The 26,461-nt window shown below is 35.3% G+C and overlaps 1 protein-coding gene across 7 annotated transcripts in view; it reads left to right on the top strand.

The window, feature by feature from the left end:
• The window catches only part of SYT14 (synaptotagmin 14), a 235,733-nt gene that overhangs the window by 49,514 nt on the left and 159,758 nt on the right, over positions 1 to 26,461 (top strand). For 3 of the 7 annotated variants that reach the window (XM_074322502.1, XM_019714489.2, XM_019714488.2), the window contains exons 3-4: positions 7,396 to 7,560; positions 14,283 to 14,498. In XM_074322502.1, the coding sequence (XP_074178603.1) occupies positions 7,396 to 7,560; positions 14,283 to 14,498 (381 nt within the window). Of the gene's footprint in view, positions 1 to 7,395; positions 7,561 to 8,872; positions 10,621 to 14,282; positions 14,499 to 26,461 lie in introns of those variants that run through there. The other 4 variants (XM_074322506.1, XM_074322503.1, XM_074322505.1 and 1 more) reach the window with 4 other exon arrangements.

Below are 26,461 nucleotides of genomic sequence, written 5' to 3'. Positions count from 1 at the left end.
AGTGGCATTTTTTACAGAAGTAGAAAAAAAGAATCCTAAAATATCTATGGAGCCGCAAAAAAACCCAAATAGCCAAAGAAATTTTGAGCTAGAACAACGAAGCTGGAAGCATCATACTAACTAATTTCAAACTATATTATAAAGCTACAGTAATCAAAACAGTATGGTACCAGCATTTAAAGGGGGGGGGCATTATTAGACCAATGGAAAAAATAGCCCAGAAATAGATCCATGTACATCTGCAGTCAGCTGTTCTTCAGCAAGGGTTCCAAGAACGCATAATGAGGAAGGATAGTGTCTTCAGTAATGGTATTGAGAAAACTGGATATCTATATACAGAAAAAGGAACTGGGGCCCTTATACAAGAATCAACTCATTATCGATTTAAGACTTACATGTAGGACATGAAACCATAAAACTGCTAGAAGAAAACAGGGAAGAAGTTTGACATTGGTCTGGGGAATGATTTTTCTTCAGTATGACACCAAAAGCACAGGTAATGAGAGCAAATATAGACAAGTGGGATTGCATTAAACTAAAAAGCTTCTGCACAGCAAAATAAACAGTCAACAGAATGAAAAGGCAACCTATGGAATGGGAGAAAATATTTGCAAACCGTATATCTGATAAGGGGTTAATATCTAAAATACTACAACTCAATAGCAAAAAAAAATCAAGATTGATTTAGAATTTTTTGTTGCTGTTAATGATATTTGAATGAAATTTCAATTTATTATATCATACTTATAAGACATATCAGTTCAACTTGGTTTAACGTTTGAAGCAAGTTGGATAGCATTTATCTTACTAGCTTCCTCAGGTAACTTTTTCCTACAGGGCAGTTTTATTTCTAAGATCCTAGGTGATGTCCTGCATCACTACTGCCATCTGTGCCTTTCCCTCTGTTGTCTCTTTAAGCTACTCAACAGGGAATTATATCACTTCTAAATAAATGCTTTTTTTTCTGTTCTTTTTTTTTTTTCACTGATTTTTATAAATAAAATCGAGTGAATAGTTTTATATTACTATATTCATTTCTTCGATTTATGTTTTTCCAGCTTTGTGTAACTTATATCATAATGTAAAAATTCAAGGGACATTTTATTTATGGAAGTAACTGAGATGTTACAAAAGAATATTTAAACGTCAAAATAATCTTTTGTTTTTCTACATTGTTTCTTGGAAATACTGGTAAATTCTCTATTTTATGTCCAAAGCAGAGCAAAACAAATTGTGGAGTTTTTCTGATTGGAATATCAGAAAAAATATTTAGGGCTATTAAATAGAAAGCAAGTGTTTCTTTTAAAATGAAAATTGAGCTTCTTATATAGTTCACATTTTGTTCAAGAGATAGAATTGCATCTATTAAATAAATTATTAAAGTCCCCATGTCATGTAGTTAGAGGATTCGTGTTTCATGCCCAGCAGAACAAGTCAGCAATACAGACTTTATAATGTAAATTGTAAGTTGTTTCCTTTTATTCCTTTTTTAAAAGAATTATAAGAAGCATAGATACTTTTGTTTAAATTTACATGTAAAATATAATAGAACAGTTTTGTAAAATTTATTTTATAATCGTTTTGATACAGATAAATTTTATTTAGAGAAGAATATTGTACAAAAAATAATATTTTTCTTATTTTTATGTATATCCTAATGTTTTCCTCATAAATTTTATATAGAAAATGTTCTTTTGTGGCAAAATGCAAATAGAATTAAGGTGGATTGTGCAATACTTTGAAGTCAAAATGGATTTGCTCTTGCCTTTATTTTGTAAGACTATAATTTTGTCATTTTCTTTCCATGACCAATTTATCTGTAGACATTAAAATGAATTTTACTTTTATTGTTGAAGGTTGAATTTTGACAAAAATGGTATTTCTACAAGTTTAGGTTTTTAAATATATAAATATTCATTTCTAAATATATAGTAAAGATAACTACTGAAGCCCGTTAAGTATATATAACATAAATAATCATTAAGCTAAACTTTTTGTTATTTTTTAGTGAGATATTATACCTGTACCCTTTTTTTCTTTGCAGTATTGTCTTTAGATACTTTATACAGAGGATCATGTTGCTCACAGAAACCTTACCTACATTTTATCGAGCATTACTAATGAACGTCGACTTATGTTTTATAGAATACTTTTAGTTTTTAAACCGTTATTTATTTTATTAACTTTTCAAACATGGTATATTATATAAGGACGTACCATTGATTTTGGTTTCTAAACATAGTGCTAAAATTAACTTTAGATTATTTTGAAGAGTATCTCGAATAGAAAAAAAATTAGGATTCCAGTATTATAATTTATATATTTATTTTGAGAAAGCTGAATTTACTTGCTGTCTTTTAACGTGTAAAAGCTAACCTATAACATAGTTTCTCATATTATATGTAGTAAATTATGTTACTTTGATCACATAGCTTTGCCGTCTTTTCTATATTGCAGGTTGGTAAATAAGGAAGCGATATTGGTGTTTAAGACCATGGGCTCTGGCGTCAGAATGTCTGGGTTCAAAATCAGGTTCTATCATATCCTAGATTTGTGACCTTAGACAAGTTATTACTCTCTGGGCCTCAGTTAAAGGCTAAGATAATATATAGTACTTAACTATCATAAAGTTGTTTTGATCATTAAAGTTTAAAATGGAAGAGATTATAACAGTGCCTGGCAAATAAGAAGCAATAAGGATTACTGTTTAACATTTTGGGCTCAGGAGTCAGTGTGCTGCATTCAAATCAAGATTCTATCACTAAATAATAATGTTAAGGTCTGGAAAATTCTACTTATTCTGAGCTTGAATACCCATAGCTGTACAGTTGGATTGTATTGAGATTGTAGCTGTGTGCTGTTAAATAGAGATTGTGAAGGTCCTCCTGAAGAGGTAATATGCATTTTTAAATAGCATTTACTTGCTTGCCATGGATGATCTAGAATGTTTCAAAAAAGTAGGTTTATGTGTAGATAAATTAACCATAATCTTAGAAATACTTATGTAGAATGGCTTTATAAGCAAATTCATAGTATAAATAAGATTTTAGGGGTAAATTCCATTCATATCTTGGATGAAAATATACTCTATATTAGTGAGATCTAAGTTAGTATAATTTTATTTATTTATGATGCTACAGCATTCATGTCTTTAGTTTAATTTCAGTTTATTTCCATTGCAGTTTTATGTACAAGTGGGATTTATCAAATGCTTCTATACTTAAAACTATTAACCAGCTAACTTCTGGTATCATGCCATTTAAAATAATAAATATTGGAGTGGTCCGTTACCTCAGTTGGTTTGAGCGTGGTGCTCGAGGTTGCCAGTTCAATCCCCACCTGGGCCACTATGAGCTGTGCCCGCCTTAAAAAATATAAATAAATAAATAAATAAATAAATAAATAAATAAATAAATAAATAAATAAATAAATATTGTTTTAATACTGAGATAAAGATGAAAAACAAATTTGAAGCTTTTTAGTACTTTGTGTTAGAAAATATGTTTATTTCTTGTCTACAACCATATTACTGTTTTAAAATTATAAATACATAAAATATTTTCAATGAATGTAGACAAGAGGCGTTTAGTCAGGTATTGGATGCGAAGGGAGTTGTGTGAGTACTTCATTTACATTAGGCATCGTTGACCTTTTCCTAGTGGGAAAATATATTTTTTTAAATTTGTCCAAAGTCACAGTATATATTTATCTAAAAATTAGTTAAGTAAGAGATTTACCATTAATAAAGCCTCTCATTTGCCAGTTTGATTTGTATTTAGTCACTGAAATCTTTCACATGGAAGAGGATAAGCAAAAGGGAAACTCCCATCTTTTATAACTAACGTGACCTTCGCCATAGCTCTATACTCACACTATATTTCCCTCTCTTTACTAGGCATCCACACTGAAATATTCTGCTGGCTTTTCTAATGTAACATGGCAGACACTAAACCCATTGTCTACCTCTCTCCTTCCACTTCCCTCCCTTGCCCTAACCCGCATGCCTTTCTTCTGTTCTTTCATTTTGGTTAATGGTGTTGCCATTCACTCAAGCCAGACACTTCAGAATTATCCTAAACGTCTCTTCATCCACATCCTCTACATCTGTTTGATTAGCTTATTGTCAGTTTTCCTTGAACAAAGACTAGAAGTCACCCCCTTTCTGCCACCACCGTTAGCTGCTTGATTTAAGAACTCATATTTTGCCACCATCCACTCCCTACTGTATTCCAGTTTTCTAGTTGTTTTTTAAAAAATAGTTCAACAAGCACAAAATCTTTAGGAGGGCGTTCAAGTTTCTTTGACATTTTGGACCTTGCTTTCATCTCCATTCACAGCTCCTCTGGTGTGTCCTTGATCTTTTCTGAACACACATTCATTCATTCATTCATTTCCAAATGTTTATATAATGTCAGCTATGTGCCATGGTGCTAGGTGCTTTGAGAATACAGAGGTAAGACAGCCATGGCTGCTGGTCATTAGTGCTTATAGGATGCATGCACGTTGTTTCTGTGTCTTTGACCATGCTGTTTCACCTGCCCTCTCAGTGGTTATTAATTTTTCATGCCCTACTCAAGGGTCATCTCCTTTCTGAAGTGTTTGTAACTTCCCCAGGTAGTATTGTTCTTTGTGTTCCAGTAATACGTTATAGTCATACCTCTATTATAGTGCTTACCATATTATATAATACTTGTTTATAGTTGATCTTTCCCCCTAGTTTAAAATGGATGGGAGGGAGATGGAAGAGGATCACAAAACTAAGGATTGAGGTACAGGATAGACAGAGGCAAGAAGGGAAGGATAGAAGGAGAAGCAGTATGAACAATAGGTAAGCACACAGATTCTGGAGCCAGAAGGATTTGAATCCTGACTTTGCCCCTTACTAGCTGGGCACATTGTTTAATATCTTCACAATTCATAATGGGGATAATAATAGTATACTTGTGGACATTAAAAGGGTTAACAGATGTAAAGTGCTAAAGCAGTGAATAGCACATAATATATGCTGTACGTGTTTATTGCTACTTTTATTAGCAATAATTAGCTTTCTTAGGTGAGCTATGTTTTCTATCTCATTTAGTTTTCTGAGAAGTGGGAGATTCTCACGGTGCATAATATCTTACCCTGTGTGTTCTCTTAAGGCATCAAATTTCTGAGTGTTTTAGGCCTGGACTAAAAGGAGAACTGTACATATTTCCCATTTACAGTGTAATATTGAATATAAGTATGTTGAGCATTTTGATTCTTCATAAAATACATTGAGCATTTCGCCTCTTTGTACCAGATTCTATTCTGCTTTTGACCTTTCTAACTTTTAGAAATCATGATGATAATTCTTCTGTTTTCATTTTTACCTCATCCTTCTAGTTTGATACATACCACTGTATTTATGTCCTGTACCTGAGATCATTTGATTAAAATTTTATTCTCTTTCCTGACTGTTCTTCAGCCTTAGAATGAGATGGGCAGTGCTAACACCTGGGCGTAACTTCTTGGTTCTAGTAGCAGGAACTGTTCCTCAACACCAGCCTGATGTTCAGATAGCACTTGTACCATTCCTGCCACCTCCTCCCCTCACGCTCATTGCCTGTCCCTAACAGTGTCACTCTGCTCCATCCTCTACCACAATACTGTTGACCCAACTTTGAATAGATACGTCGTAGCGTATCTACGACAAAGCTAGGGATGCCTGGCTTTCGCAAGTAATGCAACGCTAGGAGATTAAAGCACTCATCATTGACTGGTTGGTGACTTCATTTTAAACAAATGAGTTAGATGCTAATTGCCATGGATCTTCTGATTAAAGAAAGAATCTTGGAGGAGATGACATCTTAGTTGCTGCTTGAGCAGTGGAGGAAGAAACAGTAGGTTACAGAGGGTATTTGAGGCTTAGGATTCATTCCCAACTAATACTTGAGTATTACCATGTTTCCCCGAAAATAAGACCTAGCTAGACCATCAGCTGTAATGCATCATTTGGAGCAAACATTAATATAAGACCCAATATTATATAGTATTGTATTATATTATATTGTGACCTGGTCTTATATTATGTTACATAAGACCAGGTCTTATATTAAAATAAAATCGGGTCTTATATTAATTTTTGCTCCAAAAGATGCATTAGAGCTGATGGTCCGGCTAGGTCTTATTTTTGGGGAAACACAGTGTATATATATATATATATATATATATATATATATATATATATATATATATATATATATATATATATATATATATAAGGCACTGGGGAATACAAAAATTTAGTTCCTGTTAACTCCAAATGACCAGTGTGGTGACAAGTAATGCAAATGTTGAAAGCAAAGAGAGATTGCTGAGGAGTGGAGAAGTTGGAGAAGATTTTGTCTGTTCTCACTCTACAAAATCTCCATGAGTGATTTCATGCAGTCTCTTGATACCAGATTCAATCTGGGAGTTCATCATAACAAAATTTCATTGAGTTTCTGGCATATCTGTCTCTGGACCGTTGCACATGCTGTTTCTCCTGCCTGGAGTGGTGTTAACTTGGCTAATTTTTACTAATTCTTAGAATATAGTCATAGAGACCATAACTTTCAGGAAAGCTTATTTGATCTTTCAACACTGGATTAAGTGTTTCTAAAAGGTCTCACAGTCCCTGTTCTTCCCCAGTTGTAGCTCTTATTAAGCCATGTTGTAACTGCCTTCACCAGACTGTTCAGGGAAGACAGTAAGTGTGTATATGATGATACCTGGCGTATGGCTGCTGCCCCAAAAATATCGGTTGGTTGAGTGGATGAGTGGGGTATGATAGAAAGGAGACTTGGTCAGTCTAGGCAATGGGAAGAGGATGAACAAAAACAAGGTGTGTGGTAATACATATAGCTGATTCTGAGGCAATAAGTGGAACCATTTGGTTGGAGTGTGATAATTGAAAAGAGACTGGAGCTTTGAATGCCAGGTTAAGAAGCCCAAAGTTTATTTAATAAAAAAGGGCATTGAAACTTTTAGAAATAATAATATACATTCTCACAAATTTGATTAAGTAATATACTTATGCACGGAACATAATATTTTGTAATTCTTGTGTTAAAATTTTCGTAATGTCCTTCAATTAATAAAACATGTAACTACCTATTTTGTAAACTCCTGTCTTTTAAGGTTGTTCCAACATAATGTGTAGGGAAACTTTTAGAAGATTTCAATAAATTACAATAAATTACTGTTGAATGAATTGAACAACTCTTTAAAAGGTGCAGTTTGTTTTTCTTATAAACAAAACTCTTGTGAACTATGACAGTTTAAAAATATAATTCAAATAAGGCAGTAATCTAACATTTCTATGGGGGTTTCCTTCTTATTTGTAGCTTAAAGAAGAATAAATGCTTACAGCTGTGACTTTTTTTTCTCTAGTATCTCCAGAGGCATTTGGATTTTTGTCAGCTGTTGGGGTGTTTATTATCTTGATGCTGCTACTTTTTCTCTATATTAATAAGAAGTTCTGTTTTGAAAATGTTGGCGGGTTTCCAGAGCTTGGTTCAGGATACAGTACAAGGAAGAATTCACAAGATAAAATTTGTAAGTATCATTATTGCTTTTCTTGTTTGTTCTCTATATCTGTGCTACCCTATTATTTTTTTAAATATATGATAAAAAGGTTGGTTTTGACATACTGTAAACTAACCTTTGAGCCAGATTCTGTGAGACTAAAAGATTTACTAAGTAAATTATGTTCAATTATCTTTCTGTTGCCCACAAGTTACTAATATATTGCATAAAGATTAATTGTACACTATCATAACACTTTTGTTTTTCATATGTAAGATTTGCTTTTTAGATTAAGAGTAGACGTGATTTAAGAAGAGGGAAGTATCTTTTTGCTTTATATAGCTTAAATCTATTGTCCAAATAACTCTCTAGAGAGCTTTTTCCCCATGTCCATAGAAGGCTTTTGAAAGTATTTACCCCTTTTTTTTTTAACCTACTGTTGAATTCTCAGCTGATAGATAATTTTATTGTTTGGAGCAGGTGGTTTTCTTTAGTAGCTTAGTGTATAGTTAAAGTCTGGTTATAACAATTAGCGTTCCTCTCCCTTCCTTGGTGTCATAGGCATTATATCACTTACTATTACTTGATACTAGGAAAGATGACGGCTATAATATTGTTCGTTCTCTTATGGAAAAGTTTTCCATGGAGTTATTTTTTAAAAATTTTATGAGTTCTTTATTTGCTATTTCCAAAGACTGGTTTATATAAATGATAGCAGGAGCAGGTTGACAATTGTAAAAGAAAGGTGTTAATTTAGTAGAATTTTGAGGAGCTATAGCAGAGAAACTTTGCATTTCTTGTCTATGTACATATGCTGGAGAGATGTTTTTCTCTTACTACTGATAACTTAAAAAGTGGTAGTCTCATTGATAAAAAAAAAAGTCTATTTGTTATTGAATTACATCTGTGACTTGCATTAGGGAACTATAGTACTTGATGTGGTTTCGATTTGATTAAGTTTGTGTTTCTCATACTTAAGCCTTGCTTTTTGATCATTTGTATAGAATGAACTGTTAAAGAGGTCTCTTTGGGGAGCCTCCAATAATTCAGCATTTCTGGTGTTTCTTTGGTCTAATGACCCCTTTACACTCTTAAAAATTATGGAGGATTCCCAAAGAGCTGATGTTTATGTGAGTTGTATTTATTGATATGTAGCATATTAGAAGTTAAAACAGGAGTTTTAAAAATATTTTTATCAATATATTTGTAAAAAAAAAAAAAGACTATTACATGTTGGTATAAATAACATTTTTTAATTAAAAAATATTTGTTAAAACAAAAAATGTTTGGAGAGAAGAGTGGCATTGTTTTACATTTTTGGAAAATATCTTTAATGACTGGCATAGTAGAAAAACAGCTGGATTCTCATATCTGTTTCTGCATTAATTTGTCATGTAGCCTCATGTAACTTTTTTACTTTCATTGTGAGCAAATGAAAGTGAAAAAGTTAAATATCTTCTTACTATTATTATAAAAATAGTTTTGACCTTGAGGACCAATGGAAAGGTCTTGCAGACCTTCTTCATTTTTTCTAAGCCTTGTTTTTCTTTCACTTATTAAATAGGAATAATACTTACCTCCTAGAGTTATTGTAAGATCAAATAAGATAAAAATTTTAAATCACAGTGCTTTGTATATCACAGCTACTTAGCAAGTGTTCACCCTCTGCCCTCCCCTGTTCGTCCTCTATGCACAATTGTTTAGATGTTTTCCCCTTAATATTTTTCTTAATTTGAAGTGATATTGGCAGTTTGTTAATAAGATAGAGTAGTTCCCCTACATAAGCTACTAATAAATGAACTAAAAGTATATAATAAAAATCCTTTTTATACTTCTTCTTGCAGGTATAGAATTAAAAACCAATAATATTTGAGGGGAAAATATTGCCTTGCTGCTGTTATGATAGCTATAGAGTGGGAAAAAATGTCATTACATTTAAACCACGTGGTTTGATTTTTTTTTTTCTTTTTTGGAAGAGTCTTTGCTTCAACTTGTTTCTTTCAATACATAATACATTTACAGAAATATTTAAAAAGCCACAATGTGAAATACTAATATCAAGCTCATGAGTAGCAACATTTGAGTAAATGTTTAATTCAGATTCCACAGTGGTTATTTTAGAAGAGAAAATGTAATTATTGCACCTTTTAGGGACAAGGAAATAGAAAATGGCATTTTTCAGAACTTTTCAGCAGAATCTGCCTTCAGTGTCCTCTCTGGTGGACACAATCAGTAATGCTGTAGAAGATTTGACCAGTGCTGTTGGGGAAGTCAGCTATGCTTTGACTGACTCAGTTGCTGAACAGGTAACAAGTATGATAAATGGCTTTCGCTCAGAAGAGGAAAGGTCAGCAGCAGAAGAAGTAGATACTTCTCAACCAGAAAATGCCATGTTACCGGAAGTCTCCCAAAACATTAGTTGTCAGAAAACACAATCCAATTTACAGCACAGAACAAATCAAAGAAATTGTAATACTTCAGTTTCACAAAAGCAAGATCAAGGACTAAATGAAGAAAGAGTATTTAAACATATTAGTGATAGGCAACAGACTCTATCAAAATATCAAGAGACCAATAATGCTGGTGATTCTTCTCTGAAAGACCATGGGAGGGATGGCAGGATATCCGCTATCAAGCAGAATGCAAGGACAGGATCTGCTTCTCAAGAACTTGGACATACTGACAGTTATAAAAAAATTGGATTAGGAATTTCCAGTAATGGTACGAATGATTTAAAGGAGGTAATGTATCCAGAAATGAAAGAAAAGCATTTAAAGAAAGCTGAAAAACATATGAAAAGTAAGAGATCCAAAGGGAATGAGTATTCAGGAAATGAATGTTCTCCAAAAGGTATTTTATCAAGCAATAGACGTATGATACAGAAATCTGTTACGAAAGAAGACATACATCCAGCCCGATCAACTAATTCTAAAGATGAGTTACGTGGAAGAATAAAAGAACAAATAAATCCAACAAAATGCTTCAAAGTAAAAGGAGACATAAAAAGAAAGAAAAATGAAGCCATTTCTTCCAAGAAAGGAACAGCAAAGAGTAAAGATGAAAAATATTCTAAGATAATACCAGAAAAAGGTGAGGTCTCCTAATATGGGTTTGAGTGATAAAGTTTTTCTTACTTTTTTTTTTTTAATTAGGAAAACACTATCCAAATTTATGAACTTTCCTATACATGCCTGTATATCTGTTATAAGACTTTCTTGAATTCTGTTTCTGGGAGATGTTTTTAAAGTCATTCTTTTCTTTTATCCCTCACAATCATTACAAAAGCATGTATGTTATTTGTACAACTCTTTAAGTTCAATATCGCCCTTGGTCCCTGCCTTATTTGGCCAATTTTTCAGCAGCCCTGATTTTTCTTAATGTCCATTTATTTTACAACCAGAAAATCCATGGTGTGCTGTAGTAGTTAGTATGCATGTGTAAGTTGGAATTTATTTGGTGTGCTGGAGTTGCATTTTAAAATTCTGCGTTTGTGCAACCCCTAAGTCCTTTGTACAGTGTTGCTCAAGTCTATCCCAGTAAGTGTCTATATCAAATGTCTTATATTTTTCCTTGAGAGCAATACGTTTTCTTTTATTGAGTAACATGCTTCCAGATATGTGTCTGTTCATTTAGCCATACATTCAGAATTTTATGACTGTTCTGTGTTTACAATGAGTAGACATGCACAATCTATAATTAGTTATGAATTCTCTGTGTAGAATTAAGAGTCTAACTAAGTTATCTATAGTTTTCAACCACAATGTTTTTGACAATTTACAAAACAATTAGCCAACAGTTACTTGGTTTTGGTTGCAGAATTGCTTCACACTGTTAATGACTGGTAACACCTCAGTCATTTCCACTTATTGCTGATTTGATCACAAGGCCAGAAGTGCACTGGCTTTTATTTATAAAACACGCATGTGGAATTTTTCTGTAAATTTAGATTCTTATAAAATAAAAAAATCTGAGTAGCAGTAGAAATGAGGGAGACTTTTTCAGTTCTGCTACATGACTTTATATGCAGTTTTCTGGTTGGGGTCTGCTATCTATCAATTACATAAATGCTTTTAAATGATATAATAGAGGCTGATTCAGGATGAATGAGCTAAGTCATTCATCTTGAACAGAAAAGGAACACCAGTTTTTGGGAATATAGTCAGCCCTCAGTATCTGTGGATTTCATATCTGCGGATTCAACCAACCATGGAACAAAAATGTTTTTTAAAAAAATTTGTGTTCTCACTAATATGTGCTATGTATGTAGTTAGGTCTATGGTGATTGCACTGAACATATACACTTTTTTTCCTTGTCATCATTCCCTAAACAATACAGTGTAACAACTATTTACATAGCATTTACATTGTATTAGGTACTATAAGTAATCTAGAGATGATTTAAAGCATACAGGAGGGTGTACATAGGTTATAAACAAATGCTATGCTATTTTATGTTAGGGACCTAAGCATCCTTGGATTTTGGGATCTGCGGTGGTTTTTGGTAGCCTTGATTTAGTTTTGGTAGTCTTATTACTTGAAGTAGCAGAAATAAATAAAATTAAATAGAATAGTTCACATATTATTTTTATTCAGAAAATAGCAGTAAAATGCATGTTAGTAATAAATACTTCACAAGTAGCAGCACAGAGTTTTTAATTTTGTTTTGATTTGTTTTCCTTAAGAAGCATGCTGCTACCCAAAGAAACCAAATACCTCTCAAGTATTCTAGATTGTAGTCAGTACTAAACTGAAACAAGTTCAGTTCTAAAAATCATTTTAAAAATTATTTGACCCATAGATTATACTTTCATATAGCTGAACTGTAGTATCACTAGTTCCTGGGTTGTAGGTTCTGACATAGAGCTTATAAAGCAGAAAGAGGAGGGAGAGTTTCCTTCTCTATTTCTGAATGCAGGGCTACTTTCGGCAGTATTTTATAATAGTTGAAGTGTGACTATAGAATTTCTAGTTATTGTCCTCAGTGCTGATCTGCTGCCGTGGGACCACCACCATGGTACCCTACAAAGTGCTGAAAGCTCTGAACTGGGAGTCACAATGCATCCGTTCTAGACCAGATCTGCCATCATCTCAGCACCATCCAGCAGAACTGTCTGCATGAGGGAAAAGCTCTGCATATCCGTATGGCTCCATATAATAACCACTAGCCCCATGTGGCTATTGAGCACATGAAATGTGACCAGTAGCACTGGGGCACTGGATTTTAAGTTTTATTTTTTTTTAAATAGCTGCATGTGGCTCGTGACTGCATACTGGGCATGCAGAATATGTTTTATCCTTTTATGGTTTTATTTTACTGAACTAAAAAGTAGGACTTAGATTGTTGACTTAGAAGCTCCCTTCTTCTAACTCTAAACATTCACTTTCTATCCCGTATTTTAAAATTACTTATTCTATGTCCCCCCACTTGAATTTCAAACCTTGATTTCTTTAGTACAGATGATCTCAACTGAGTATAAAGAGAAAAACATCTAGACTAAACTCATAAATTCCACCTGTTGTGGTCGCTTCATCCTTTTAGGTTGATTTATAATTCTAAGAGGGTTGCATCTCAGTTTAAATGCATCTCAACATGCGACTGTTTCAAAATTTTACTGTTTTAAAAGGTAATAACTAGTGCTTTTTGAAATAATAAAAATATATATATACCATCTAAAATTTTACATGAAATTTAGGTATATGTAAGGAAAATTTTCCTAGTTATTCTACTGTTCATAGATAATAAGTATTAAGTTTGGTGTTTATCTTTCCACATATTTTTATATGTGTGTATAAATATATGCTGCATGTATGTGTGTATATATTGCATGTAAGTGTGTGTGTGTGTTTAAGTGAGAATATAAATATACCTTCTATCTTATAACCCTCTCTTTTTTTTTAACATGATGTTACTCTTTCCCTGTACTTGTAAGTTCACCTCCTCATTTTTAATGCTGCATAGTGTATCATTGCATAGACATAACATAATTTACTTAACCAAGGCTCAGAGATGGATGTTTAGGTTATATTTTATTTTTGTTTTCTTTTAAACATAATACAGTGAATTGTCTCAAATATATATCTTTGCTCACCTGTTAATTATTTTGTTAAACTGAATTCTTAGGAATGGAATTGGTAAATTCCTAGAAATGGATCAAAGACTGTACAGATTTAAAAGTTTGATATGTATTTCAAAATTGCTCTCTAGAAAATTTTGACCGGTTATAATTTCATCAATAATATACATCTGCCTGTTTCCCTGTTGCACTCCCAGCACTAAGAATTGTTAGTGCTGAAAATTTTTGCCAAGATTACAACCAAAATATCACTTATAACATGAATTATTTGAATCAGGTCCATATGTACTGGCAATACTTATAACTACCTTTGTGTACTACTAATCCTTTAAAAAAATTACACAAGATAGCAAGCCCTATTTTTTTTTTTTCATGTGTATCATTGTTGGAAAATCACTGTCACTAACATTTATATAATTAGAATATAACGATTCAGTCTTTTTCTAGTAAGACATAAAATCTAAATCTTGGGCTTCTTAAATGAAAAAAATTATACTTCTCTAATGCTGAAAATTCAGGTTGTGTGTATTTATATATATATGTGTGTATATATATGTATATATATTTGTGTGCATGTGGATATCTATGACATTATATATGTATCTCGGTGAGTATATTAAATTCATCGTACTTTATTGCATTAAGATTTTGATTTGCCCTCTTTATCATTGCAAATAGATAATTCCTACACGGACAAAGATGAGCACGGTTCCTCCTCTGAAAGTGAAGATGAAGCCCTGGGTAAATACCATGAGGCCTTATCCAGGACACACAACTCCAGACTGCCGCTGGCTGATTGCAGGCAAAAGAACTATACTTGGGAAACAAGACAAAAATATAGTCCTCTATCTGCAGAGTATGATGGATACAGTAGTGAAGCATCAATAGATGAAGGTAAGACAGGCTAATTATTATTATTTTGTTTAGATGACAAGTTAATAGTATTAGATTATTTTCCCCCAAAATTCTAGGCATCTGGGGTTGCACAATAAACCAAGTAGCCCATACAGTAGAGTCACAGTTCTGGGATTATAATTTATACAAATTCAAATCTTTGCACTCAAGCCAAAAACCAAAACACCCAAAAGCAAAACACTAAATTAAATACAATAGTAACACTAGCTCTCTTTCCACAATGAACATATGCCTAGCAAGCATGAGATGTGAATCTGTTGTTCTCTCAAATGGAATCAGTTCCTAAATACCTGTTACAAGAACTGATGATGGTCTAAGTATCGAAGAGTGTTGAATGTGATTCCAGCATGTAAATGTATGCTCCTTCATTCAATATGGCCCCTAAACGTGAGCCAAATACTTCATGTGGCACATAGCAGAAGAAATGGTGGTCTGTTCTGTGAGGGAGGAAAAATTGTCTGAGATGAAATTTATTGAGGCTAGTACTGTATTATGGTTGAAGGATGATTTAAGGAATTTTCAAGGATTATTTTGTCTCTAATTGATTTGTCTTCTGTATTGACATTAACTTTAGAACTCAACCTATGTAAGAGATACAAGTCCACTCTCACATGTTTTTATGTCTTTCTATAAGAGACATAAAAGAGGTTTTGCCATTAATTAAAGCATATTTATTTCCACATTCAAGTAAGTTGTTCACGTGCTTGATACAATATATGATTACTCATACAGTAATTATTTATACCCAGATCTGAAAAAAGAACAGTATATCTTAGACAATGTTTTTTTTTTTTTAATTATTCTACAGAACACAGACTATCCTTAATTTAATAGCTGTGGTTTGTGTTTTAGGGCCTATTACGATTGATGACTTAAAGTTTTACCTCAGTACATACAGTTGTCAAAGGATCTGCATTGTCTTTGTTTGTAATTGGCTTAATACTCAGTAAAGATTGATATACTTCCTTTTTATTTCTAGTTCCTTTTTATTTCTATAGGTATAATAAGAAATTAATCAAATACTGAGTGATTACTATATAGAAAGATCATTATGTGATGCTAGGGAAGAAATACAAAATATTAGACATGAACTTTACCCTCAAAAAAACATTTCTAGCACTAGAGAAAATAAGACATGTACTTGCAAAGATAACTAAATAATGCAAAGCACTAAAGCCAGTTCCCAACTTAGGTACACCCCAGGCTCATGAATAGTAGAGCAGAAAGAGAATGGGTTTTGAAGCCTAACCTTGTTCACATTCTGGCTCTATGACTTAACATATTCGCTATGAAACCTTGCTAGTAGAGTTAATTGTTTATAGGATTTTATTGTTTTATTGTGTCTAAAATGTGGCTAATACCTTCCTGATAGGGTTGTCAACATTAAATGACATATGTGGCCGTTTTTAGCACAGTGTCTGACACCTGGTAGATAAGTGATCAGTAAATAATAGTTGTAGATGAGAGCAGTGAAAACAGGAGGCTGATGGTAGTGAGTAGTCATGAACAAGCCCTGAGTTTGTAATCTGTGGCCCTAGACACTTCCCTTTTTGCAGCTCCCATTTAGGATTTTTATTCTTCCCTATTTATTCCTCCTTTTCCCGCATCTCCTACAATTCTCTGCTGCTTCCTTGTGGTCCTGTTACTCTGTTATGGCTCTGTGTCTGGCAGAAGCTGTTAGAACAGAAGCATAACCTTAGTGTCTCTTCGATTCTTGCCCTAACTCTAGAACTGGTTGGTGAAAGTGTCCTGGAATCACTTTGTCATTTCAAGACCCATCTGTACTTTCCTACCACTTCTCCCCCACCGCAGATCATTTGCTGAAAACATCCAGGGTTGATTGATATTAGGCATTCTGAAATTAGATCTATTTATTTCTCAAACATTTGTTGAAAGCTTTTTATGTGCCATACTAGATACTATGGATTAAAAAAATGAATAAAACAAGCTTGTTTCAGAGAGCCCACAGACTGAAGGAGGAAGACCATGAGTGTATGTATAACATAATGTGGTAAGTGGCCTGTTAGTTTCATGAGCACAGTACTGTAGAAATGCAGAGGCGGTGACTCAGACTTTGGGAGGTGGGGATACGGAGAAGTCTAATTCAGTCTTCAGAGAATAGGTGAACTGGACTTAAGTGAGAACCGTTTCAACAACCATGGAATGGTGATTGCGTGAAAGTAGAAGGGTATATTTCAGTGTCTTTAATTTAGTATCTGTGTTTGGAGAATGGGCACATATTAGGATTGAATGCCATGCTCAGTAGTTTGGACATTGTCTTATAGGAAATATAGAGTTCTGGAAGATTTCTAACACGGACAGTGTGGCACTTTTAGATCAATGTATCTAAGAAAGATTATTTAACTACTGTAACAGAAAATTAATTGGAGGTAGGAGCTCTTGGAGGCAGAAAAGACCAGTCATATAAACAGTGATGAAATCCTCATTGGCAGTGAATTTAGGGGTAAAGAATTCATAGATTTAGGGATGGTTTCAGTATATCTTGGTGAATGACTGTGTGTAATGAGTGAGGAATCAAGATTTTTGTTTAGTTTAGAGAGCATTAGAGAAGTAAGTTTGTGGGAGGAGATAATTTAGGTTTGGTCATGCTAAATTTGAAGTGTCTGTGGAATAGCCAGGTGGAGGTGGACATTCTTATTGTTAAAACGCTGTCATGGGGATTTAGGATGGGGAGATGACCAAGTGATAATATAAGGTACAGTAGACTAGGAGATTGGATTTTGTGTCATAGATTATTGCTATTGAAAAATCAAAGATCACTATGAGCAATTCCGTGGAGGAGGGGAAGAATGGGAGAATTTGATTGGAGAGGGAGATTTCAGAGCTCAAGATCTTAGGGAAAAGCAATTTCAAGTGATAATAAATGCTGAACATGCGTACAGGCAAAGATGCAGACGAACTACATATAGAATGCTAAAAAGTTTTAAGGAAGGGAGTAAAATACCATCTGTTGGGGAATATGAAAGAGCTTCAGAGAAAATGGCATTTGGCCTCAGCTTTGAAGAATGGATAGAAAGTATGTGAAAAGAATAAATGGAGGTATTTTTAGACAGAGGGAACTTCACAAATCCAAAATGAAAAGTGGTAAAATGTAGGGACTATTTCAGGAACAGAGAGAATTCTGCTTGGCTCCAACATACATGTATATGAGGTGTGATCAAACAGTACAATTTAAATTTGAAAAATTTATTACAGTAAAAGACACATTGCCATTAATTCCCCTCAGAATACTCCCCCTCTCTTTGAACACACTTTTCCCATTGTTTTTGCCACTTTCTGAAGCAGTTCTAGAAGTCCTCTTTTGTGAGTGTCTTTAGTGCGCCTGTCATGGCTGCCTCGATGTCCTGAATCATTATGACTTTGGGGAAGAGCCAGAAGTCACATGGTGCCAGATCCAGTGAATAAGGTGGATGAGGACACATTGTAATGTTTTCATTTGACAGAAATTGCTGTACCAGAAGCGATGTGTGACAGGGACCCTTTCTGTTTTGATCACGAAATGCAGTGAATGCTGCTGCCGAGTACCGTCCAATGGAAAGACAAGGATATTCAGTACGGGAAGTGGTGCATCAAACCTTAGTAACAATGTGTGACAAGTTTTAACTTGTTCGGTGCAGTCAGTTGGGTGTGAGCTACGGTTGAGAGAAGGTGTGTTTTAAAGTATGTCATAAATCATCCTCCATCATGACAGCACTCCATGTCATACACCACTTCTGCTATATGGCAATTTCTGTCAAATAAAAACATTATGGCATGTCCTTATCTACCTTATTCACCAGATCTGGCACCGTGCAACTTCTGGTTCTTCCCCAAAGTCAAAATGAGCATGAAGGGTAAACGTTTTGAATGAATTCAGGATATGGAGGCAGCCACAACAGCACGACTAAAGAACTCACAAAAGAGGACTTCCAGAACTGCTTCAGAAAGTGGCAAGAATGAAGGGATAGGTGTGTTGGAAGCGAGGAGGAGTATTTTGAGGAGGATTAATGGCGATGTGTCTTTTACTGTAATACATTGTTTTCATTTAAACATTTATTGTATTGTTTGTTACACCTCATATATGATAGGTAGGATATTTAAAAAGTTGGAAATGGCTATGGAGGTTGAAATCATGATTGGGGTTAGGGGAGAGGTTTTCAGATCATATGTACTTAGAGACTAGAAACCATGGGAATGGATTAAATTGATGAGGGAGAATATGTGATGAGAAAAGATCAATGAATAATTTCCTTTCATTAACAGTAGAATCAGCCCTAATGCGTCTTTTGGAGCAAACTTAATATAAGACCTGGTATTATATTATATTGTATTGTACAATATTATTATATAATAGACTGGGAAAGAGATTTTATAATATTATATTATAGACTGGGTCTTATATTATGGTAAAATAAGACCAGGTCTTATATTAATTTTTGCTCCAAAAGAGGCATTAGAGATGATTGTCCAACTAGGTCTTATTTTCAGGGAAACATGGTATAAGACCAGGTATGATATGATATAATATAATATAATATAATACCAGTTCTTATATAAATTTTTGCTCCAAAAGACACATTAGAGCTGATTGTCCAGCTAGGTCTTATTTTCAGGGAAACACGGTAGTACCCTCCTCTGGTATATATTCGGGAAGGAGGAGGATTTGGTTAAAATATACATTTGAGTCTCCATGAGGTGGTTGTGTCTGCATAGGTGACTCAGCAGAAATATTGCTCACTTTATGGCTGGTCTCCTAAGAGGACTACTGAGTACAGGTCTCTTGGTAGGATTTGTTCATTTTCCTGAGGTACAAGTAAAGGGATGAGTAGAGCAGATTAGATTTCTCTTTACTGCTCTGACCCTGTATTTGGCATATTATTTTGCAAGTTCATAAAGATCAGACTTGACAAATGTGGGTTGAGGTAACTAAATGAAACGAAAAATATTTTTAAATACACATTTTTTATATGACATACTATTTCCTCATTAGTGCTAGTAAGGAACTGTAAGTGTATTTCTCAGCAGTGAATAATTCCAGTAGAGAAATTTTGGAATAGCCAACATTGGAAACATACAAGACTAGAGAAGAGTCAGGGAGGGCTAGAGATGAGGAGAGACTAGAGCAGGAGAACGTTCTGAGCAGGTAGTAAGATTGAGATCCTTCTGTGTGCCTGACCCTGCAAGTTTCTGTACACATTGTCATACTTAATCTTCACTGCAGCTCCTTGTGGTAGCTAAGATTATCCCCAGAAGAGATTTTAGATTGAATACGTAATTTTTAACCTAAAGTCACACCGTAAGTTATAAACACTTGTCAAGTCCACTGCAAAATGAATGTCGGTTTAGCTCCTGTTAGGTCAGCACTGTGACTTTAATATCCTCCCTAAGTCTGTTTCACTCATGATTAACCCCTTCAGTTGAGTCCTTTACAACAGTTTATATATTGTAAGTCTGAAATACAGGTATTCTAGAAAAAGCAAGAAAATGTGATGGCATATTTGTTGATCAACTTTTCTCCTCTAGATGGCCATATTAATCTTCCATTCTTTTGGAATGACATAAGAAAATTGTCTAGGAAAAATAAAATAATGTATCAAATTTCCTTTGTTAATAATTTTAATTCATTTTTGCTATGTTCTTAAAATTAAGGGCATTTTCTGATATGCTCTCTTACTTTAGGTAGTGCATATCTTGTTTAAGTTGGTAAGATAAACTAACCTCTGAAATTCCATTCACGCTAATTTATACTTTCCATTTTTATATTAGATAGGAAAAGCCCATTGAAGATGATATTATATGAAGAGCAAATTTAGTAAAATTATTAGAATGTCTTTCTATTATTTATAGCTTTTCTTTTTTAGTTCACCAAAGAGATTACCAAGTTATATTTACATATTGTGGCATAGCTATATTATTAAAATCGTGTTATTTTGGGGGTGAGTTCATTTAAAATGCTTTTAGAAAATAATTTCCAGTATCACTTATGTCTTAGGGTATGTAATACATATATGTGTGTGCACACACACACACACACACACGACATGTGTCATTCTTATATGTCTTCTTTACAAGCTCCATAATTTTGATACTACCTTTTTTTTTATGAGTATAATTTTGTTAACATTTTTAATAGTAAGATAACAGCAGTAAATCAGCTTTGTTCAGTAGGCAAAACAACTGTAACCAGGTGAACCATAAACCATTTTGTCCAAAACTGACTCCCAGGAGCAAATATGTAACAGGAAAGCTAATCAGACCTTTGCTCTTACTGTACTTTGTCACCAGGGACACTGTTTTGATATCTAAGTGCATCTCTTTCCTGGGCCCTTCCTGGTTGCTTATGCAGGTCACTAGATCTTAAGGTTTTACAGATTTTTATCAACTTATTCCTTTTGTAACATTGTTAGTGACTAGCTGGTAGTGTTCTTGTAAGATGGCTAATGACAGCGTCTCCAGCCCTCTGCCCTGTCACAACGGCAGTTGACTCAGGGGGTGGCATAGCTCCCACTGCTCTTGTGGACTGGCCGGGGTGATGCCATGTGGAACGTCAGCTGACCCAGAAACCAAGACATTAGCAATTACGGTGGTGTCAGCACAATAAACACCTGCTGGACTTCAGTGTCCATAAAGTATGTTCTTTGTACATTAGATGATCCAGTGTGTTGGCTTTTAGCTCTTGATGAAAACTACGTATCATAACCTTTCCCTTTCATATTTGCTATGGGAAAGCTCAGAGCTGAGTTTTTTGGGGGTTTGTTTTTTTTTTGTTTTTTTTTTCTTGGTTCAATCATAGTAACTAATTCCTCAGTGTCTTTAATATAACAATTTCTGTGCTCCTTCCAATGTTTTCTTCTTAATTTCAGGTATACAAAACAGTGTTAGACATTTACACCCCTCACAAAGTGATAACCCCCCAGTCTACTACCCCTCTGACATCAAATATAGTTGTTACAATTCCATTGACTATATTCCCTATTTTAAGTGCATTATAACTGTCTTATAAAGATAGCCCTATTAATTTCCACAATTTAAGTGCAAATAAATCTATATTTTTTAGTTGCTTTTAACAAAAAATATTTAGTGTCTTAAAAATAGTGAAAGTTATATATATTAAATGGTTTATTTAGATTTTTGTTAAACTTTTTCTTTGATTTCAGTTTTTTGTTCATGAGCATTTCTCTTCTGAAGACTTCTTTATTGTGTATGTGTGTGCTTTAAATATGGTCAATTTGAAGAGAAACTAATCTTGAAGACTTGTCCTGCATCTTTGTGTTTTGGAGCTCTTTTTGTGTGATGAGATCATTGCTCCCAGAAGTGTAAACTTCTTTTATTGTGCTACTTTGCAGGCCACCTCTGATTTCTAAGATGAGATAGATGTGTTTGTGCAGTTTAGGTAAAGGTATAGCCTGCTGGGTAAATGAATTAGAAAAAGGCATCACCTGTGAGCAGACACTATGCCGCGAGAATACCGTTCAGTGAACAGCTAGCACCTGTGTAAGAAGGGCAAGGCATCCCTTCCTCCAGGTGTAAGACTGGGCAAACCCACCACGGGCTGAATTTCTGCCCCGCCTCAGGCAGGTGCCTTCGGCATGCACAGACTGCATAGCCATGCACAATGCCCCTGAACACCAGTGTTTATACACTTTCAATCTCAAAGTAAGTTGGTGAGATTGCTGGGCTTTCATGGTGAACCTATATACAGTCTTCACAATTTGGAGGGGGGAGCGGGCAGGAGCTGCGATAACTTGTCTGACAGTGGATGAGTAGAAAAATAGAAATTAAATGATAGACATTAAAGGTATCCTACTTGATTGATTATAAAACTGACACCCAGAGACATGCGATTTTACTGAGACCATACAGTTCATTAGTGGCAAAACTGAGGCTGTGAGTGTTTGTAACCAGAGAACAGGTTTTTAAAAAGAACTATTTAGTAACCAAGTGAGTAGAAAGTGATACACTATAAGTTGAACATGGGCTGTATCCATTGCTAGGGGTTGAAACACGTCTGGTAAGTGGAAGAATATTGTAACTGCCATCAAGCAGCACTGGGACCTGACATTTCATCACAGGTTTCAGTTAGCAAAGTCTATAGGAGATCGATCTCAGATACATTTAGGGAGCATTATATAGAATCACAAACAAACCGACAAATAATTGTATTACCTGAGGGCAACAGTGGGTGGTTTAAACTGACTAGTGTAGCTGTATTAACTGTAAGTTCAAGCCCACCAACAAGATAGATCTTATAGAAAACTGTACCTAATGAAGGAGACAACTCTATTTGTTCTCCAGGATGTGAGATAATCTTTTTAAGGTGATAGAATGGAAAACTTGGAGCTATGTCTAAAGACCTTACATGGCTGTTAACTCTGGAGCCTCGGAAAAACTCTCACTGATTTAGAGTGAAGTGGAGAGCTGGGGGACAGCACGGCAGGGAGATCCTGAGATGAAGGAGCCCTCAGACAGAGGGATACTCGTTAATGTGGCTGGAGTAACATTTCATTTTACCTCCTTTCGTGCACTGCTAACATGCTTGTATAGAATCCTTAATGTCCTCTTCACAGAAATCTTGTGGTTTGCTTAATTAATTAATTAATTACCATGTTTCCCAGAAAATAACACCTAGCTGGACAATCAGTTCTAATGCGTGTTTTCGAGCAAAAATTAATATAAGACCCGGTGTTATGTTATGTATGTTATGTTATGTTATGTTATGTTATGTTATGTTATGTTATGTTATGTTATGTTATGTTTGTTAGATAAGACCCGGTCTTATTTTACAATAAGACCGGATCTTACCATAAAATAAGACTGGGTCTTATGTTAATTTTTGCTCCAAAAGACGCATTAGAGCTGATTGTCCGGCTAGGTCTTATTTTCGGGGAAACACTGTGTGATCCCAGTTGCTTGAGAAAACAGCAGCTTAGAGAAGAATATTAGCATGCCCAGTTTACACAGCTGTAAGAGCTGGAAGGCAAATCCAAGTTTAGTGATTCCAAGCTCAGGTGCTTGTCCACATCAGGACTCTCCTATGTAGTATAAGAACAAAGAAAGTAGTTTGTTTTTTCCTTTCGAGCATGCTGTCCCATTGTTCTAAGAGAATTTCCTGACTACTTTGGCGACTTAGGAAAAGGAAGAACCATACAACTGAGAAATAGCTGGGTTTTCATCTCAAACTCAGATGTGAAGCATTTATTATGCCTGCTGTACTTAGCAAAAAACTTGGGCAGGTTTTCTGCAGGCTGCACAGAGCAGTGAGACTCTAGAGCAGGGGTGTCCAAACTGCAGCCCGCGGGCTAACTGTGGCCCGCAATCCATTTTTAATTGGCCCGCAGCAAATTCCAAAAAATATATTTAGTTTACTTAAATAAACCAGGTGAGGCAATACATACTTCACCTCGAGTGAGTGGCCCGGCTGTTTGTGTATTTTACTGCATATGGCCCTTGGTGAAAAATGTTGAAAGAAGTTTGGACACCCCTGCCCTAGAGTTTGTATGCAGTTCTTATCGTTGGGACCCACGACATAAAGTTTGGGGAAATACTAGTGACTTCTCACTTTATCTGCTAGGCTTGTTCCAAAAAAGCCAGAAGGCGTTTATTGAGATACTACGAAAGTTCACCATGTCAGACTCTTGTTAGATTTCACTTTGCTAAGGGGAGAGATTTCAGGAGTTGGTTCCCGTGGGAAGTATTCCAGTTACCTAGGACACAGGCATCTGCCACAAGCCTCCTGTCACCTTAAGGATATCACAGCAAGGGCAAAAGCGTCTGTACCAGCAGCATACTGCTGCGACACACCTTGGCTTTATTAAATATTATTTTCAATGGCTTGGCTGGAATCTTGACAGTAGACCTCTTCTTTAGAGTGTGTGATAGAAGATTTAGGAAGCCCCACCTAAGAGTTGAAGTGTTTGCAACAGCCTCAGCATAATTAAATGTATCACTGACCATGTAATACACAAGTGTAGTTTCAGGAACAGTAAGAAGGCAGCTGTTACGACTGTGGTAAGCTTAAACTAGTCGACCAATCAAAAGCCTGCCTTACCTTGGGATGGACTGGGGGGAACTTACACAGTAAATACAAAGAAGTGAATGGCTTTCACTCATCTGCATACCACCCAGAATGAACCATCATTATTTTCATATACTTCCTTCCAGAAAACTTTTATGGTTATAATTTTAAAAAGTTTATATAACTATACATAAGTACATTTTCTTTCAAAAATTTAACCTACTAGAGAGAGCAAATGTTTCCTTGTCTTGAGCCCTTCCCCCTTTTCCAGAAGCAGGCTTTGTTACAAGTTTGGTATCTATCCTTCCAGTCCTGTTTTCATGTTTTATGTACACATATAAAGTGTTCATAGAAAGAACACTTTGGGGTGTTTTAAAACTTTCGTAAATGGTTTCATCTTAGGCCCAGGGAGGGAGAGAGGGAGAGAGGCAAGGGGGAGAGAGAGAAAGCAGTGGACTTGGGCTCTGTTGAGCTGCCTGTGTTTGCATCCTGACTCTGCTGTCTTCCCCTTTGTGCTAGTGTTTTCTTATCTGGTAAATGGACATGGTGGTAATAAATATAATACCAAAGCAAGCTAATATTTACTTACAACAGTGCCAGTCACTGAGCAAATGATAGGTAAGGGTTAACTGTTGTTTTTATTAATAAAATTAATATTATTATGCCAGCTCGGCTAGGCATTCAATTTGTTTGTGAAACTCAGCAGAGTATTAAAAGAGGGTTCCCTGTCTAGGGCATCTCCCCAGCTTCAAATTGCCAGGCTTCCATGAGGTTCAGCCCATTATGGCAATGCCTGCAGTGCAACAAGAAGACAGTGCCTACAATGACTGCATTACCACCTACCCCTCTGTAATCCTTAGATCCTTCAGAGGCAGTAAGTGCTATAGAGACTGCAGCCGGCATCAGGATGAGGGGCTACAGCTACATGAGGGGCTGTAGACAGGCAGGCAGCTGGTAGCCATGACCTAAGTAGACCAGATGGACGGTGAGCATTTTCCCGCTGGGGTGCCAATGCCAAGGCTTCTCCCGGTCTGGTGTCTGTGGGAACATATAAGGACAGGGCCTGGAGCACTGGTGGGTGTGGAGGCAGTGCTGACCCAGGGCTCCTGAGGGAGATGGATAGGAGGCCGTAGGGCAACCCTCTAGAGGCCTTGTGGTTTCCAGGAAGTGGGACTTGTAGGGGCTCCTTGCTTCGGCACCAACCAGCCTCAAAGAAGTTTCCAAATGCAGAAACCAAAGCTGCACTGGTACCACATGGCTGAGTGTCAGCCCTGAACTGGTTACTGATGATGGTTTCATTTCTCGTGAAATAGGTGAAGCCTTGTAATTGACCAAAGCGTTTTTTCCTAGAGGAGGAATGTGTGTTTCTGTGTATATGTAATATATGAATGTTTAATATTTATACTGTGAATTGAGAGATGTCTAGCATGTAAGTGGAAAAAAAAGTAAGATGCTGAAAAACTTTTGTACTATGCTATTTTTTATCTAAATAATAGGGAATATGTTTCTGTTTGCTTATATTTTAAAACAGTGGAAGGATACTTTAAAATATAGTTACATGTGAGGGAGGGAATGGGGTAGAGAGGACAGGGATGGAAACTGGACTTCTGACAAACCTTGTTTTATATAATTATAAACCAAAATTGAATTTAAAACCATATTCCCTGAAAACCAAAAGCACAGTGAAACAAAGGAACAGTTAACCGAACCATGCAGAGAGGGATGTTTAATTTTTTTTTTAAGTAGAAGTTGGGTTGATAGAAGGATGTTGTTACTCTAATCCAAGTGGCATATCATGGTTGTCTTGACTGCAGAAGGAGCAGTGGGGATCGAAGTGGGGAGATTTGAGAAGTGTTTTACAACAAGGATCATCAAATTCTCGATTCATTATTTGGGGGTAACAGGAAGTGAAAACTCTAGGATAGAT

Source organism: Rhinolophus sinicus, linkage group LG17, assembly GCF_036562045.2.
Source record: "Rhinolophus sinicus isolate RSC01 linkage group LG17, ASM3656204v1, whole genome shotgun sequence".
Taxonomy (NCBI): Eukaryota; Metazoa; Chordata; class Mammalia; order Chiroptera; family Rhinolophidae; genus Rhinolophus; species Rhinolophus sinicus.
This window is presented reverse-complemented; position numbering and strand designations above follow the sequence as displayed.